The 14207-nt window shown below is 49.2% G+C and overlaps 1 protein-coding gene across 1 annotated transcript in view; it reads left to right on the top strand.

Annotated features, from left to right (window-relative positions):
* Positions 1-14207, top strand: part of DNTT (DNA nucleotidylexotransferase) — a 463694-nt gene that overhangs the window by 334669 nt on the left and 114818 nt on the right. The window contains exon 10 of the mRNA XM_077258544.1: positions 5732-5815. Within this exon, the coding sequence (XP_077114659.1) occupies positions 5732-5815 (84 nt within the window). The remainder of the gene's footprint in view (positions 1-5731; positions 5816-14207) is intronic.

Raw genomic sequence — 14207 nt, 5'->3', positions numbered from 1 at the left:
TGGAGGATCAAGTGCAAGTCGAGTTTTCTGGAATTCATAGTTTCATGAGAATTAAAACATTGTGAGATCCGATTCGCAGTTTGCAAAATGCAAAAGCTTGCCCATCACCATTTGCCACTCTGCTGAAGCATCAGAGTGTGGACTCATGTCATTTTGCTTTGCGGTGCGGGCTTCCCCTTAATAATCATAGAATCCTAGAATGTTAGAGTTAAAAGGGACCTCCAGGGTTCTCGTGTCCAACCCTCTGCTCAATGCAGGAGTCACTAAACCATTTCAGACAGATGTCTGACGAGCCTCTGTTTGAAGACTTCCATTGAAGGAGAAATCACTACTTCTCGTGGCAGCCTGTTCCACTCATTGATCACCCTCGCTGTCAAAAAGTTTTTTCTAATATCTAATCTGTATCTTCTCCCTTTCAGTTTCATTCCATTGCTACTTGTGTTTCTGTGTGTAAATGAGAATAATGATCAAGGCTAAGTCTCTTCTTAGCCTTCTTTTTTGCAAGCTAAACATTCCCAGATCCTTTAACCGTTCATCGTAGGACACAGTTTGCAGTCCGCTCACTATCCTGGTAGCTCTTCTCTAAACTCGCTCCAGATTTTCAATGGAATTTTTAAATTGTGGTGCCCACTGGGCATCGTATTTTACACTTATGACATCTTATGGATTATCATATCTTGTACAATGGTTGCCAATACTTGGGTCATCAAAGATCAGCGATTCCCAATGGAATACAGTTTGTATGAAAGAGTCATTTTCCATCTCCAGAGTCACTGGGTAAGTCTCTCAATCCTCTCAAATGTAAAGTATTATGGTCAGTGAGGATCTCTTACTCAAATGTAAAGTATTATGGTCAGTGAGGATCTCTTACTCAAATGTAAAGTATTATGGTCAGTGAGGATCTCTTAAGGTACCGTCACATTTAGCGATGCTGCAGCGATCTAGACAATGATGCCGATCGCTGCAGCATCGCTGTTTCGTCGTTGTGTGGTCGCTGGAGAGCTGTCACACAGACAGCTCTCCAGCGACCAACGATACCGGTCCCCGGGTAACCAGGGTAAACATCAGGTTACTAAGCGCAGGGCCGCGCTTAGTAACCCGATGTTTACCCTGGTTACCAGTGCTAATGTAAAAAAAAACAAACACTACATACTTACATTCCGGTGTCTGTCCCCCGGCGCTGTGCTTTCCTGCACTGACTGTGAGCGCCGGCCGGAAAGCAGAGCGGTGACTTCACCGCTGTGATCTGCTTTACAGCTGGCCGGCGCTGACAGTGCAGGAAAGCACAGCGCCGGGGGACAGACACCGGAATGTAAGTATGTAGTGTTTTTTTTTTTTTTTACATTTACACTGGTAACCAGGGTAAACATCGGGTTACTAAGCGCGGCCCTGCGCTTAGTAACCCGATGTTTACCCTGGTTACCAGTGAAGACATCGCTGAATCGGCGTCACACACACCGATTTAGCAATGTCTGCGGGAGTCCAGCGACGAAATAAAGTTCTGGACTTTCTGCTCCGACCAACGATGGCACAGCAGGATCCTGATCGCTGCTGCGTGTCAAACTCAATGATATCGCTAGCCAGGACGCTGCAACGTCACAGATCGCTAGCGATATCGTTCAGTGTGAAGGTACCTTTACTCTGCTGCAGGCAAACTAAAACTAAAACAACCAACCCTCACCTGAAAGTATAAAATAAAAGGAAATCGTGGTCCTGGGCCACTTCCAAGACCTAGACTGGAGGGAGAGATTCATCCCACTTCCTTCCTATAGATCTCTCCAAAAAAAAGTACCCATGTCAGGTTTTCCTAAATCAAACTTGGTCAAATAGCTTAAAGGGAACCTATCACCCCGTTTTTTTCGGTATGAGATAAAAATACTGTTAAATATGGCCTGAGCTGTGCATTACAATAGTGTAGTTTGTGGACCCCGATTCCCCACCTATGCTGCCGAAATACGTTACCAAAGTAGTCATTTTCGCCTGTCAATCAGGCTGGTCAGGTCGGATGGGCGTGGCTTCTTCCCCCAGATATTGCGTAGTTTTCCGTTGGTGGCGTAGTGGTGTGCGCATGTCCAACGTCCCCAATCCTGCACGGGGGGGGTGAAAATAGCAGCGATGTCCGTTATTCCATTGGTGGTCGGTGGGCGCGGCCATCTTCCTTTGGCCGCGCGTGCGCAGAAGCGGCGCTCTGCTGGCCGCGGCTTCAGGAAAATGGCCGCCGCGATCTCCATCTGCGCACGCGCGGCATCCCGCGGCCATTTTCCTGAAGCCGCGGCCAGCAGAGCGCCGCTTCTGCGCACGCGCGGCCAAAGGAAGATGGCCGCGCCCACCGACCACCAATGGAATAACGGACATCGCTGCTATTTTCACCCCCCCGTGCAGGATTGGGGACGTTGGACATGCGCACACCACTACGCCACCAACGGAAAACTACGCAATATCTGGGGGAAGAAGCCACGCCCATCCGACCAGACCAGCCTGATTGACAGGCGAAAATGACTACTTTGGTAACGTATTTCGGCAGCATAGGTGGGGAATCGGGGTCCACAAACTACACTATTGTAATGCACAGCTCAGGCCCTATTTAACAGTATTTTTATCTCATACCGAAAAAAACGGGGTGATAGGTTCCCTTTAACCAAGTCCACACACTTTTATTTTGTGTTGCAACCACAACTTTTGCTGTAATTTTATCGCCATCCAGCAGGCTCAGTATGTTTGTATGCACATCCAGGGGGACATATAAAGACCCTCATATATGATTCCCCTCACTGCTTCACACTACCCATATCTATGCTAGATCGCCATGGATAATGGATATTGATATTAACTCCTTTATCATCCTAGACCATCCAAACACTGTATAAACAAAAGTTATGGTGCACACACCTGATTATTGTTAAATTCAGCTTTTTCATTCAGTCCAGCAGCACAGTTGTATAACATCGGCCCTGTGCCATGCCATCTGCCTTTACTAATAATTGTATAAGGTGGCTGGTGGCAATGAGCTCACTGGACTCTCACCTGATCCTGTAATAGGAGCAACTGGATCATGACATCTTTTCCCTCTTAAATATTGTATGACCCAACTGTGAGTGATATTATTGAGTAGAAGGAACCGCAGCAACTCAGCCATGAAGTAGACATCATGTAAAGTACAGTAATAGAGTGGGGTTACCGAGTGCTGAGGACCAGATTGCAGAAAAGTCACCAAAGCTCTGCTGATTCCATGGTGTTAACATCAGCACAAAACATTGGGTGCCTTTATGGCTGAGCAGCTGCATGCAAGCACAATGTCAAGCATCAGATAAAACAGCCATCTCTAGATTCTGGAGAAGAGGAAGCAAGTTCTTTAGAGTAATCATCATGCTATCTGGCATCTGGTGCACGTGTCTGGCTTTGGTAATGCTATGGATTTTTTTGGGGGAAATGGCCTAGAACTTTTAAGGTACCTTCACACTAAGCGACTTTGCAGCGAGAACGATGACGATCCGTGACGTTGCAGCGTCCTGTATAGCGATCTCATTGTGTTTGACATGCAGCAGCGATCTGGATCCCGCTGTGATATCGCTGGTCAGAGCTAGAAGTCCAGAACTTTATTTCGTTGCTGATCACCCGCTGTCATCGCTGGATCGGTGTGTGTGACACCTATCCAGCGATGTGTTCACTTGTAACCAGGGTAAACATCGGGTTACTAAGTGCAGGGCCGCGCTTAGTAACCCAATATTTACCCTGGTTACCATTGTAAAAGTAAAAAAAACCCAGTACATACTGTTACCTCGGCTCCTGTTCCTGGCGCTTCCCCTGCTGCTGCCGAGTCCAGGTCAGCTGATGTCCTTGCTGCGTCCTCCTCACTCCGGGGTTCGGTGCTTGCATCCCGGCGCGTGTCCTCCCTGCACTCAGCTGCACGCACCTGTGGGTTGCGCAGGCGCAGTAGGTTCTGACTGTGCGCGCTCCCTCTGCTCTTCTATCCCTCCATGACCTGACCCGGAAGTACTTCCTGCCAATCAGTGTCTGGTCTCAGGTATTTCTGGCCCTCCTCCCTTTGTGGAGGCGCCTGATTATTGTGTTTTCCTGCTTTAGTTAGTCCGCATAGTTTTCTGTGCTTTACCAGTCCTGTGCATTCCCAGTCTTGTGCCTTGCCAGCCCTGTGTTGTTTAACCTCATGTTCTCCTTTTTTCTCTTTCAGTTCCTGCTCCCGTGTTCCGCAGTTCCTGTGTTTTCCCTTTCCTCAGTCCGATCCTCAGCTCCTTTACTTCTCACCCAGGTTCCCCTCCTTCACCTTCTTCCCTTTCTGTTTTTCCCCATTTTTCTCCCTGTTTCCTTTCCTGGAGCCGATCCCTGGTCCTGGCCTCCGTGGTACTAGTTTTCCCTGTGCCTGCCTTCTAACAGTCCCTGTATAGGGGTTGGTTCCACTCTGGAGTGCTCGCTCAGGGGAGGTTCGGTGCCACTGTCCAGTGGGTCCACTCTTTGTTTCCGTCCCCTTCGGCGTAACAGACTGCACTCGGACGACATCTGAGTGAAGCCTGATTCTAACACATACTCACCTTCTGAAGTCTGTCACCTCCCCCGGCATCCACGCGGTGCTGCAGAGAGCTTTCCCTGCACTGTGTCAGCGCCAGCCGTAAGCAGAGCACAGCGGTGACGTCACCGCTGTTACTGCCGGCGCCGCTGACACATTCAGTGCAGGGAAAGCTCTCTGCAGCAGCGCGTGGACGCCGGGGGACGTGACAGACTTCAGAAGGTGAGTATGTACTGTTTTTTTTTACTTTTACAATGGTAACCAGGGTAAATATCGGGTTACTAAGCGCGGCCCTGCACTTAGTAACCCGATGTTTACCCTGGTTACCCGGGTGCTGCAGGGGGACTTCGGCATCGTTGAAGACAGTTTCAATGATGCCGAAGTCGTTCCCCTGATCGTTGGTCTCTGGAGAGAGCTGTCTGTGTGACAGCTCCCCAGCGACCACACAACGACTTACCAACGATCACGATCGCTGGTCGTGATCGTTGGTAAGTAGTTTAGTGTGACGGTACCTTTAGTCCTAGTGAATGGAAATAATAATGCCTTAACATACAAGACATTTCGCACAATTGTAACTTCCAACTTGGTAACATTGGGGAATGCCCTTTTATGTTCTGTAGCCCAAAATACATGCATTTAAATAATAAAAAATCTCCCAATAAGGGGACAGCCCCTTTAAATGTTTTCTTTCCAATGTTTGTAAAAAAGAAAAACTCTGCAAGTACAACTTCTCTTTTAAATATTGAAATTTCCATGCAAATGAATAGCCCGTAATGAAAAAATATTTATTTGGCCAAGTAATAGCATCGCTCATTCATTCTCATTTATTTCTAAGCCTTGTAGGAAACGCATAAAGTAGATATGAGATGGGATTAAAATGCATGAAATAACTGCAGTTCCCCTCAGATTGCTGCTCTTTAATGTTCTAAATTAAGAGTGAAGAGGCGCATGGTCTTGTCAAGTGATAATCCTCGCAGGCCAATTATTTTTAATACAGAGCTCAGACAGTTTATCAGGTATTTAAGCCGATTTTATATGCCCATCTATAATCAAAAATGCTTTCCTAATACGCCCATCCCAATATTGGGATAGGAGAAATTGTATACTCAGTGACATTTGTTTGCTGGGAACTCATCATATTACCGCCGTTGATAAGCAATACAAATGCTTTAAGAAAAATGAAATGTATTCTTTGTTTTTCCTTAACAGCAGTTTGAGCGAGATTTACGGAGATATGCGACCCAGGAGAAAAAGATGATGCTGGATAACCACGCTCTGTTTGATAAAACTAAGGTACTGAGAAATAAATATGGTTTACCTTGCTTCTCTTTTTATTCTGTGCTTTAATATGTTGATATGTCTAAGAGTATGTTCATATTAATTTTTTTCATGCAGTTTTTGGCACTAATTGTGTGCCAGAATTCACATTAAAAAATACCGTAAATGCACTTCAAATAACCAACTTCCCATTCATATGATCGAGAAAACGTGCCTATAGTTGTGCTTATACTGTACATGCATTTTTCAAGGCGTGTTCGAAAAAGCATCTTGTCAATTGTTTGGCTTGTTTTCAGGATGGAAATCTGGGCAAAACACACAGATCCATCTTTGTTTTCTGATATGTCTTTTAACAAAGATTTGCAGCTGAAAAGTACAAGAAAACACCCCTTATTGCTATACCTAATATTAGGGTACATTCACGCAGTTTTCTTATAAGACTTTTTTAGCAGATCTGACCCATAATCAACATCAAACAGTTGATTAATAATACTATTAACCACCGCGCTAAACCGAAACTGGAATATCAATGTACTTACTTTTGATATGGCTATTACTATGTTGTCTGGGGTCCCTGGTGATTGAAGGGTTACACCTGGTTACAGTGGTTTGCTGAAAGGTAAAGTGTGAAGCAGAGTGATATATTATTTGATTTGGACCTTACAAAAAAAAAAAAAAAAAAAAGGTGTTGGTTACAAACACTTACTCTTTTTATGAGGCTGTATAGGTTGCACCTGTGGTGTTTCAATGTGGGGTTAATAGTTTCTCTTTCCACAGTGTAGTGAACTGATACTGGAAGGCAAAGTGTGTAAAACCTCGGTATATTGTTTATATTGTACACACAAAGTATCAAGGGTATTAGCTGGGTGCACTTACTCCTTATATAAGGTTGTACAGTTTACACTTGGGATGTTCTTATGTGAGGTTTTGGTATTTGTCTTTCCACAGTGTGGTAAACTGATGCTGGTGAGTAAACAAAGTAGAGAATAAAGTGATTTGCAAGCAATACACTAGAATAGTAGGAAGTTACTGGCCACAATAATTGCAGTGGTATAAAGGTACCGTCACGCTAAACGATATCGCTAGCGATCCGTGACGTTGCAGCGTCCTCGCTAGCGATATCGTTTAGTTTGACACGCAGCAGCGATCAGGATCCTGCTGTGATGTCGCTGGTCGCTGAATAAAGTCCAGAACTTTATTTGGTCGTCCGATCGCCGTGTATCATTGTGTTTGACACCAAAAGCAACGATACCAGCGATGTTTTACACTGGTAACCAGGGTAAACATCGGGTTACTAAGCGCAGGGCCGCGCTTAGTAACCCGATGTTTACCCTGGTTACCAGCGTAAAAGTAAAAAAAACAAACAGTACATGCTCACCTGCGCGTCCCCCAGCGTCTGCTTCCTGCTCTGACTGAGATCCGGCCCTAAAGTGAAAGTGAAAGCACAGCGGTGACGTCACCGCTGTGCTGTTAGGGCCGGAGCTCAGTCAGTGTCAGGAAGCAGACGCCGGGGGACGTGCAGGTGAGCATGTACTGTTTGTTTTTTTTACTTTTACGCTGGTAACCAGGGTAAACATCGGGTTACTAAGCGCGGCCCTGCGCTTAGCAACCCGATGTTTACCCTGGTTACCCGGGGACCTCGGCATCGTTGGTCGCTGGAGAGCGGTCTGTGTGACAGCTCTCCAGCGATCAAACAGCGACGCTGCAGCGATCGGCATCGTTGTCGCTATCGCTGCAGCGTCGCTTAATGTGACGGTACCTTAAATAGGAATTAGTTGGCACTCACCATATGTTTGCTTATGAAGGTACCCGCGGTGAGGTAGGCAAGGTAGTCCACTGGATACGGTGCCGATAAAGTAACCCGCTGAGCTGGGAGGGTTAGAGTCCGGTGTGCGTGCCAGAGGCCGCGGTTCCTGGACGAGAACGTACCGGCGAGTGGTGAGGAGGTACCAGTGCCTCGTGTGCCCCGGCCGGAAGCAACGCTGAGGATGCGGTGCCGAGATGGGGCAGAGCTAGTGTGATGTCACAGAAAGCAGGGACGGGTGCGCGAGAGAGACAAGCTGCCAACTAGTTTCGAGAGGTAACTCCCCTCTTCGTCAGGGCTATCTTGGAAAGACAAATACCAAAACCTCACATAAGAACATCCCAAGTGTAAACTGTACAACCTTATATAAGGAGTAAGTGCACCCAGCTAATACCCTTGATACTTTGTGTGTACAATATAAACAATATACCGAGGTTTTACACACTTTGCCTTCCAGTATTGGTTCACTACACTGTGGAAAGAGAAACTATTAACCCCACATTGAAACACCACAGGTGCAACCTATACAGCCTCATAAAAAGAGTAAGTGTTTGTAACCAACACTGTCATGATATGGTATGAAATATCATATAAGTTTAGTTTCTCTTGTCAGCCCAGGATGTGGGCTAAGAAACCCCCCTTCTCTCTGGTTCTCTTTCCTTCCCTGTGTTTCTAACTGTGTAGAAGAGCTTGCCTTGTGGGGGAGTTTTATTGACGAAAGGTATTTACGACCAGTATTTCTTGTGGGGGGAAAGTGCCCAGCTTTAACTAGATTAGAACCTTCCAGAAAATGAAAGTCTTTTGTTCTGTTTTTGGAAGATATTATGCAAACCGGTTAAGTTACGAACACCAAAATATATCGTCATAATCACACTCGGAGGATCTACGCATCACTCTAATCACAGGCTTGTAGCTCCATCTGGTACAGAGGTAGGGATTTCTCTGTCAGTGTGCGTGACAAATAGGACATATTTGATCTCATCGGAATGCCCACGATACTATGAGATGAACGATGGGTAGGGTGCGATTATTTTATGTTCTGTAGCGAAGTTACGGGCATCAGATATATTTAATGCCCAGTGAGCAATACTGAAGAAGTAGGAGGGGTTGGAAAAACCAGCCCTTTCTGTGAGGTCACAGGCTGTAGGTTATAAAGTTGCTGGCAGGTTTCCAGGGGGGGAGTTGTGAGTTTTTACCTGAAGCGACCAGACTGCGAGTGCCAATGCACTGGGATAGATGGAAAGCTCCTAGCCTGTTGCCTGCAATGCAATGATCTGAGAATATGTGAGTGTTACCTTTTCTTCATTTAATCCTTTTATTTTTATAATTACCTTGTACATATTTGCAATTGTCTCATTTGTTCCATCTTTGTGAAATATTTTATAAACACTGCCTAAAAATCATTCATGGGGTATCATATTTAATACTAGTTCGTTCTTCCTGCCCTAAACCGTACCCTGTCTCTGAAGGGAATTACGCTACTGTTTTGGGTTAGCAGCCGAACCCGTTTAATCGGCGCTGGTGGCAGCTTACCATGTGCCGGCTTTTTTGGGGGGTCACTGTAGCGACTGCGGCTTGATAATTATTGTTCCTGCCTGAGTGGGAGTAGTTATCGCATCGCTGCAGTGCGCCCAATAGCCAGTACATAGCAGGCAGCCTTTCTGGCGACTAATTACCCCAGGTGCAGTACCTAATCTGACCTGAGAGTAAGGGGGGCGCCAGAGAGCTGCAAGTGTTAAGTGGAACTGTAAGCGGGATAGACACAAATCCCTGCAGTTCATGGTATACTGAAGAGCAGTGGGATACCTAAAATAAGCCCCTGCTGTAAACTAAGAGGTCAATAGCCTCGTGTGTGTTTTTTTTTCCATCACATTGTGGCAGTGGAGGGATAACTAGGATAAGCCCCCTGCACATGTGATAGCCGTCTGCTGGTCTAAAGTCACCCCAATCCGTGACATATTGTAGGCAGCGGCTAAGGGATCTTGACAATTGGTGACAGTCACGGTGTGAATCGTGACAAATTGGTGGCAAGGCGGTGGGATATTAGAGCATTAGTGAGTTGGTTTGAGCAATCATTCCTCTCACTAAAAACTTGCAGAAAGTTCTTGTGAGAACTCTGCGCAAATAAGTTTGGAGAACGAACTCAGTGTTTATTAGTTGTGAGACAATTGTGTACTGGTAATTATCCCTTCCCTTTCTCTTCGTTTTTCTATTCTATCTTTTATTTGGCAACCATGGCAACGAAAGGAGAAGCCTGGTACACCCAGCAGAAGAAAGACACTCTTGCTGGGATATGCATGTACCATGGCCTAAACCCCCAGAACAAGACCAAGACTCAAATGGTCACTGAACTGGTGCAATTTGAAGCAGACCAAGCCAGGCCACAGAGCCCAGAGGCCGCAGAAGCCGGCACAAGCGAGCATGGTGCTGCAGCAGAGGTACAACCACCGAATACGGGCCCTACTGGCAACCAGGGAGGCGCAGACCTCCTCCTGCAGCTGGCTCTGCAACAATGCTCCGCAGATGACCTAGAGAGACGCCTGCAGCTGATCCAGCAATACCAGGAGCGAGCCGAGCCAGAGGCCCAGCGAGAGGCAGAGAGAGCCGAGCGAGAGGCCCAAGCGCAGCGGGAGCACCAGCTGCAGATGGCCCGACTGCAAATGCAGGGGTCATCCCAGTCAAGTCGTGAGCCCAGCAGCGCTCAGACACCAAAGCCCCGGCCCGACCACTTTCCTGTTATGGAAAAGGATGGGGACTTGGACACTTTTCTGCGGGCCTTTGAGAAAGCCTGCAGACAGTACCAGCTGCCTACACAAGAATGGGCACGGTACCTGACACCAGGGCTGAGAGGAAAAGCTCTGGAGGCGTTTGCTGCACTCCCTCAAGAACAAGATGGTGACTATGAGGCCATCAAGCAGGCTCTCATAGCTAAGTACCAGCTTACGCCCGAGGTGTACCGCAAGAAGTTTCGGACCCTCCAACGTGGCCCACACGACAGTTACAGTGATGTGGTGCATGGACTGGGGACCCACTTTGACCAGTGGACCCAAGGACTGTCAGTGACCACCTTTGCACAGCTGCGACACCTGATGATCAAAGACCAGTTCTTCCGTCTTTGCCCAACTGAGGTGCGACAGTTCGTGATGGACAGAGAACCCAAAGACGTGACGAAAGCAGCGCAGATTGCCGATGCCTATGAGGCCAACCGTAGATCGGAAGTGCGGAAGCCAGTCACCACCAGCTGGAGAGGGGGTAAGCCTGCAGCCAACGCCAGTACCCCTGCCAGCCAACACCCCAGAGGTCCTGTCCCCGTGGCCAACAGCACCAGACCTACCACCGAACTTCGCCAGTGTTACCACTGCAGGCAGACTGGACACCTCAGTCACCAATGTCCAGCCAAGCAGAAGAACCCCTCATCCCAGGCCCCAGGGCCTAATGCAGCTGTTCTTTTGGTGGGTGGTGTGGTTGGGAGGGTGTGTGACAACGTACAGCCCGTCACTGTGGGAGGTCGTGTTGCTACAGGCCTCAAGGACACCGGGGCTGAACGAACCCTCATCCGACCCAAACTGGCGGCCCCTGAAGAAATCATTCCGGGGAAAACCCTAACTGTCACTGGGATTGGGGGCATCAGCTGTCCCTTACCGATGGCCCGGGTTTTTATTGATTGGGGTGCCGGGAGCGGGGTGAAGGAAGTGGGGCTGTCTGATAATTTGCCCACTGATGTTTTGTTGGGGACTGATTTGGGGAGGTTGGTTGCATACTTCGTGGATGACCCTCCTCCCCAATCTGCTAATAAGGGTAATGTTAACCCTGATGATGATGATGATGATGATGGGAAATCGCATGTGTTACCTGACCATGCTTTATCTTGTAATGATGCATCTGTTAACCATTTTTTCCCTAGGATTGATGGTGAAAATGTTGTACCTGTGCCAACTGTACCTGATAACGCTGTTTCTATGAAAGTTGATGTGTCCGTAGGTACAGGAGTGCTCAGCCACGTCGCTCTGCGGAGTGAGACGGCTGAGGAACCCCTAGCAGGGGCAAGTGTCGGTGCTACCGGAAATGGGGAAATACATGGGAACCGTGAGGAAGGTGATGCCATGCAATTGACCAGTGCCACCGAGGAAGGTAACTGGCCCATAAGTAGCAATGCTCCTGAGGTAATGGGGGTGGATGGGGAGGTAGAGCCCATAGCAGCATCGGCTGATGGGTCTGTAGAAATCCCCGGGGAGACAGCCTACGTAGCTGCTGTCACCCGCAGTCAGAGTGCCCGGAACGCAGATAACTGTCTGCCTCCCGGACCCTCCTCAGTCATCAGTATGACTGAACCAGAGGTGGACCCAGAGCAGGTCCCAGAGGGCTCCCGTGGGGAAGGGACCCTGACGTCGCTTCTGGCTTCCCCTAGCCAGGAGTTTCAGGCCGCTCTGCACACAGATGCGAGCCTAGAGAGTTTGAGACAACTCGCCGGGACGCGCTTCTCCGAGACTGACAAGGAGAAGGTGTTCTGGGAAGGAGGAAGGTTGTACCGGGAGACAGTACCCGGAGAATCACAAAAGGAGTGGTTGAGGGAAAGACAGCTGGTCGTCCCGCAGCAATTCCGGGGTGAGTTGTTGCGGATTGCCCATGAGATCCCGCTAGCTGGACACTTGGGGATCAGCAAAACTAAGGCCCGGCTGTCTCAACACTTCTATTGGCCTAAGATGGGGACAGATGTGTCAAACTACTGCCGCTCCTGTGTCACCTGTCAAAGAGTGGGGAAGGCGGGGCCTGCTCTTAAGGCTCCCCTGATCCCTTTGCCAGTGATAGAGGAGCCTTTCCAGAGGATTGCGGTGGACATTGTGGGCCCGCTGGCCGTCTCCAGCAGCTCTGGAAAGCGATTTATTCTTACTGTGGTAGACTACGCTACCCGGTACCCAGAGGCCGTAGCTCTGTCTTCAACTAGGGCAGATAAGGTGGCGGATGCCCTGTTGGCTATCTTTTCACGGGTAGGATTTCCCAGGGAAATGCTTACTGATCGAGGGACCCAATTTATGTCTCACCTAATGGAGGCTCTCTGTAAGAAAATGCAGGTGAAGCACCTGGTATCGAGTGCGTATCACCCACAGACCAATGGCTTGTGTGAACGCTTCAATGGTACCCTCAAACAGATGCTACGCATGCTGGTTGAGACACAAGGGCGCGACTGGGAGCGGTACCTCCCACACCTGCTATTCGCTTACAGAGAGGTTCCGCAGGCCTCGACGGGGTTCTCCCCCTTCGAGCTCCTGTACGGCAGGCGAGTCCGGGGACCCCTTGGGTTGGTAAGAGAATCCTGGGAAGAGGAGCCGAACCCTTCTGAAGTGTCCATAGTGGAGTATGTCCTGCGCTTCCGTGACAAGATGCAGACCTTGACGCAGTTGGTGCATGACAACATGACGCAAGCTCAGGCTGATCAGAAGCACTGGTACGACCAGAACGCCCGGGAGCGGACCTACCATGTGGGTCAAAAGGTGTGGGTGCTGGTTCCTGTACCAACGGATAAGCTTCAGGCAGCCTGGGAGGGCCCATACGTCGTCCACCAACAGCTCAACCCGGTCACCTACGTGGTCACGCTTGACCACGCTCGGGGTAGGCGAAAGGCCTTTCACGTCAACATGATGAAGGCTCATCACGAACGTGAACCTTTCGTCCTACCGGTCTGCAGCTTACCCGAAGACGGGGAGGAAGACACCCTCCTGGACATGCTGGCCCAAGCCAAGGCCCGTGGGTCCATTGAGGACGTGGAGGTGAGCGCCTCACTAGATGAACCACAGCGGTTGCAGTTGCAAACCACACTGGAACCCTTCTGGGTCGTGTTCTCCAACCGGCCTGGAAGGACTGAGTTAGCCATCCACGAGGTGGACACCGGGAATCACGCCCCACTACGGCGAACACCCTATCGAATCTCTGACCAGGTGCAGCAGATTATGCACCAGGAGATCGATGAGATGTTGCAGCTGGGGGTGATTCGACGGTCAAAGAGCGCGTGGGCCTCACCTGTAGTTCTCGTGCCAAAGAAGGACCGGACCACCCAGTTCTGCGTGGACTACAGGGGGCTCAACGCCATTACAGCCTCTGACGCGCACCCAATGCCGCGCATCGAGGAGCTGCTTGAGAAGTTAGCTGGCGCAGAATACCTGACAATAATGGATCTGAGTCGCGGATACTGGCAGATTCCCCTGAGCCCCGAGGCGCAGGAGAAGTCCGCCTTTATCACCCCCTTTGGACTGTACGAGTCCACGGTCATGCCCTTCGGCATGAAGAATGCCCCTGCCACTTTCCAGCGGATGGTCAATCTCCTGCTTCAGGGACTGGAGAAGTACGCTGTGGCGTACTTAGATGACATTGCCATCTTCAGTCCCTCCTGGGATGAACACCTGCAGCATCTCGAGGAGGTGCTCGGGCGAATTCACCAAGCAGGCCTGACTATCAAGCCGGGAAAGTGCCAGATGGGCATGAGGGAGGTTCACTACCTGGGGCACCGGGTAGGCGGAGGCACCCTGAAACCGGAGCCTGACAAAGTGGGCGTGATCGTGAACTGGCCCACTCCCAGGAACAAGAAACAGGTGATGTCCTTCCTGG

This window comes from Ranitomeya variabilis, chromosome 4 (assembly GCF_051348905.1).
Source record: "Ranitomeya variabilis isolate aRanVar5 chromosome 4, aRanVar5.hap1, whole genome shotgun sequence".
In the NCBI taxonomy this organism is placed as follows: Eukaryota; Metazoa; Chordata; class Amphibia; order Anura; family Dendrobatidae; genus Ranitomeya; species Ranitomeya variabilis.
This window is presented reverse-complemented; position numbering and strand designations above follow the sequence as displayed.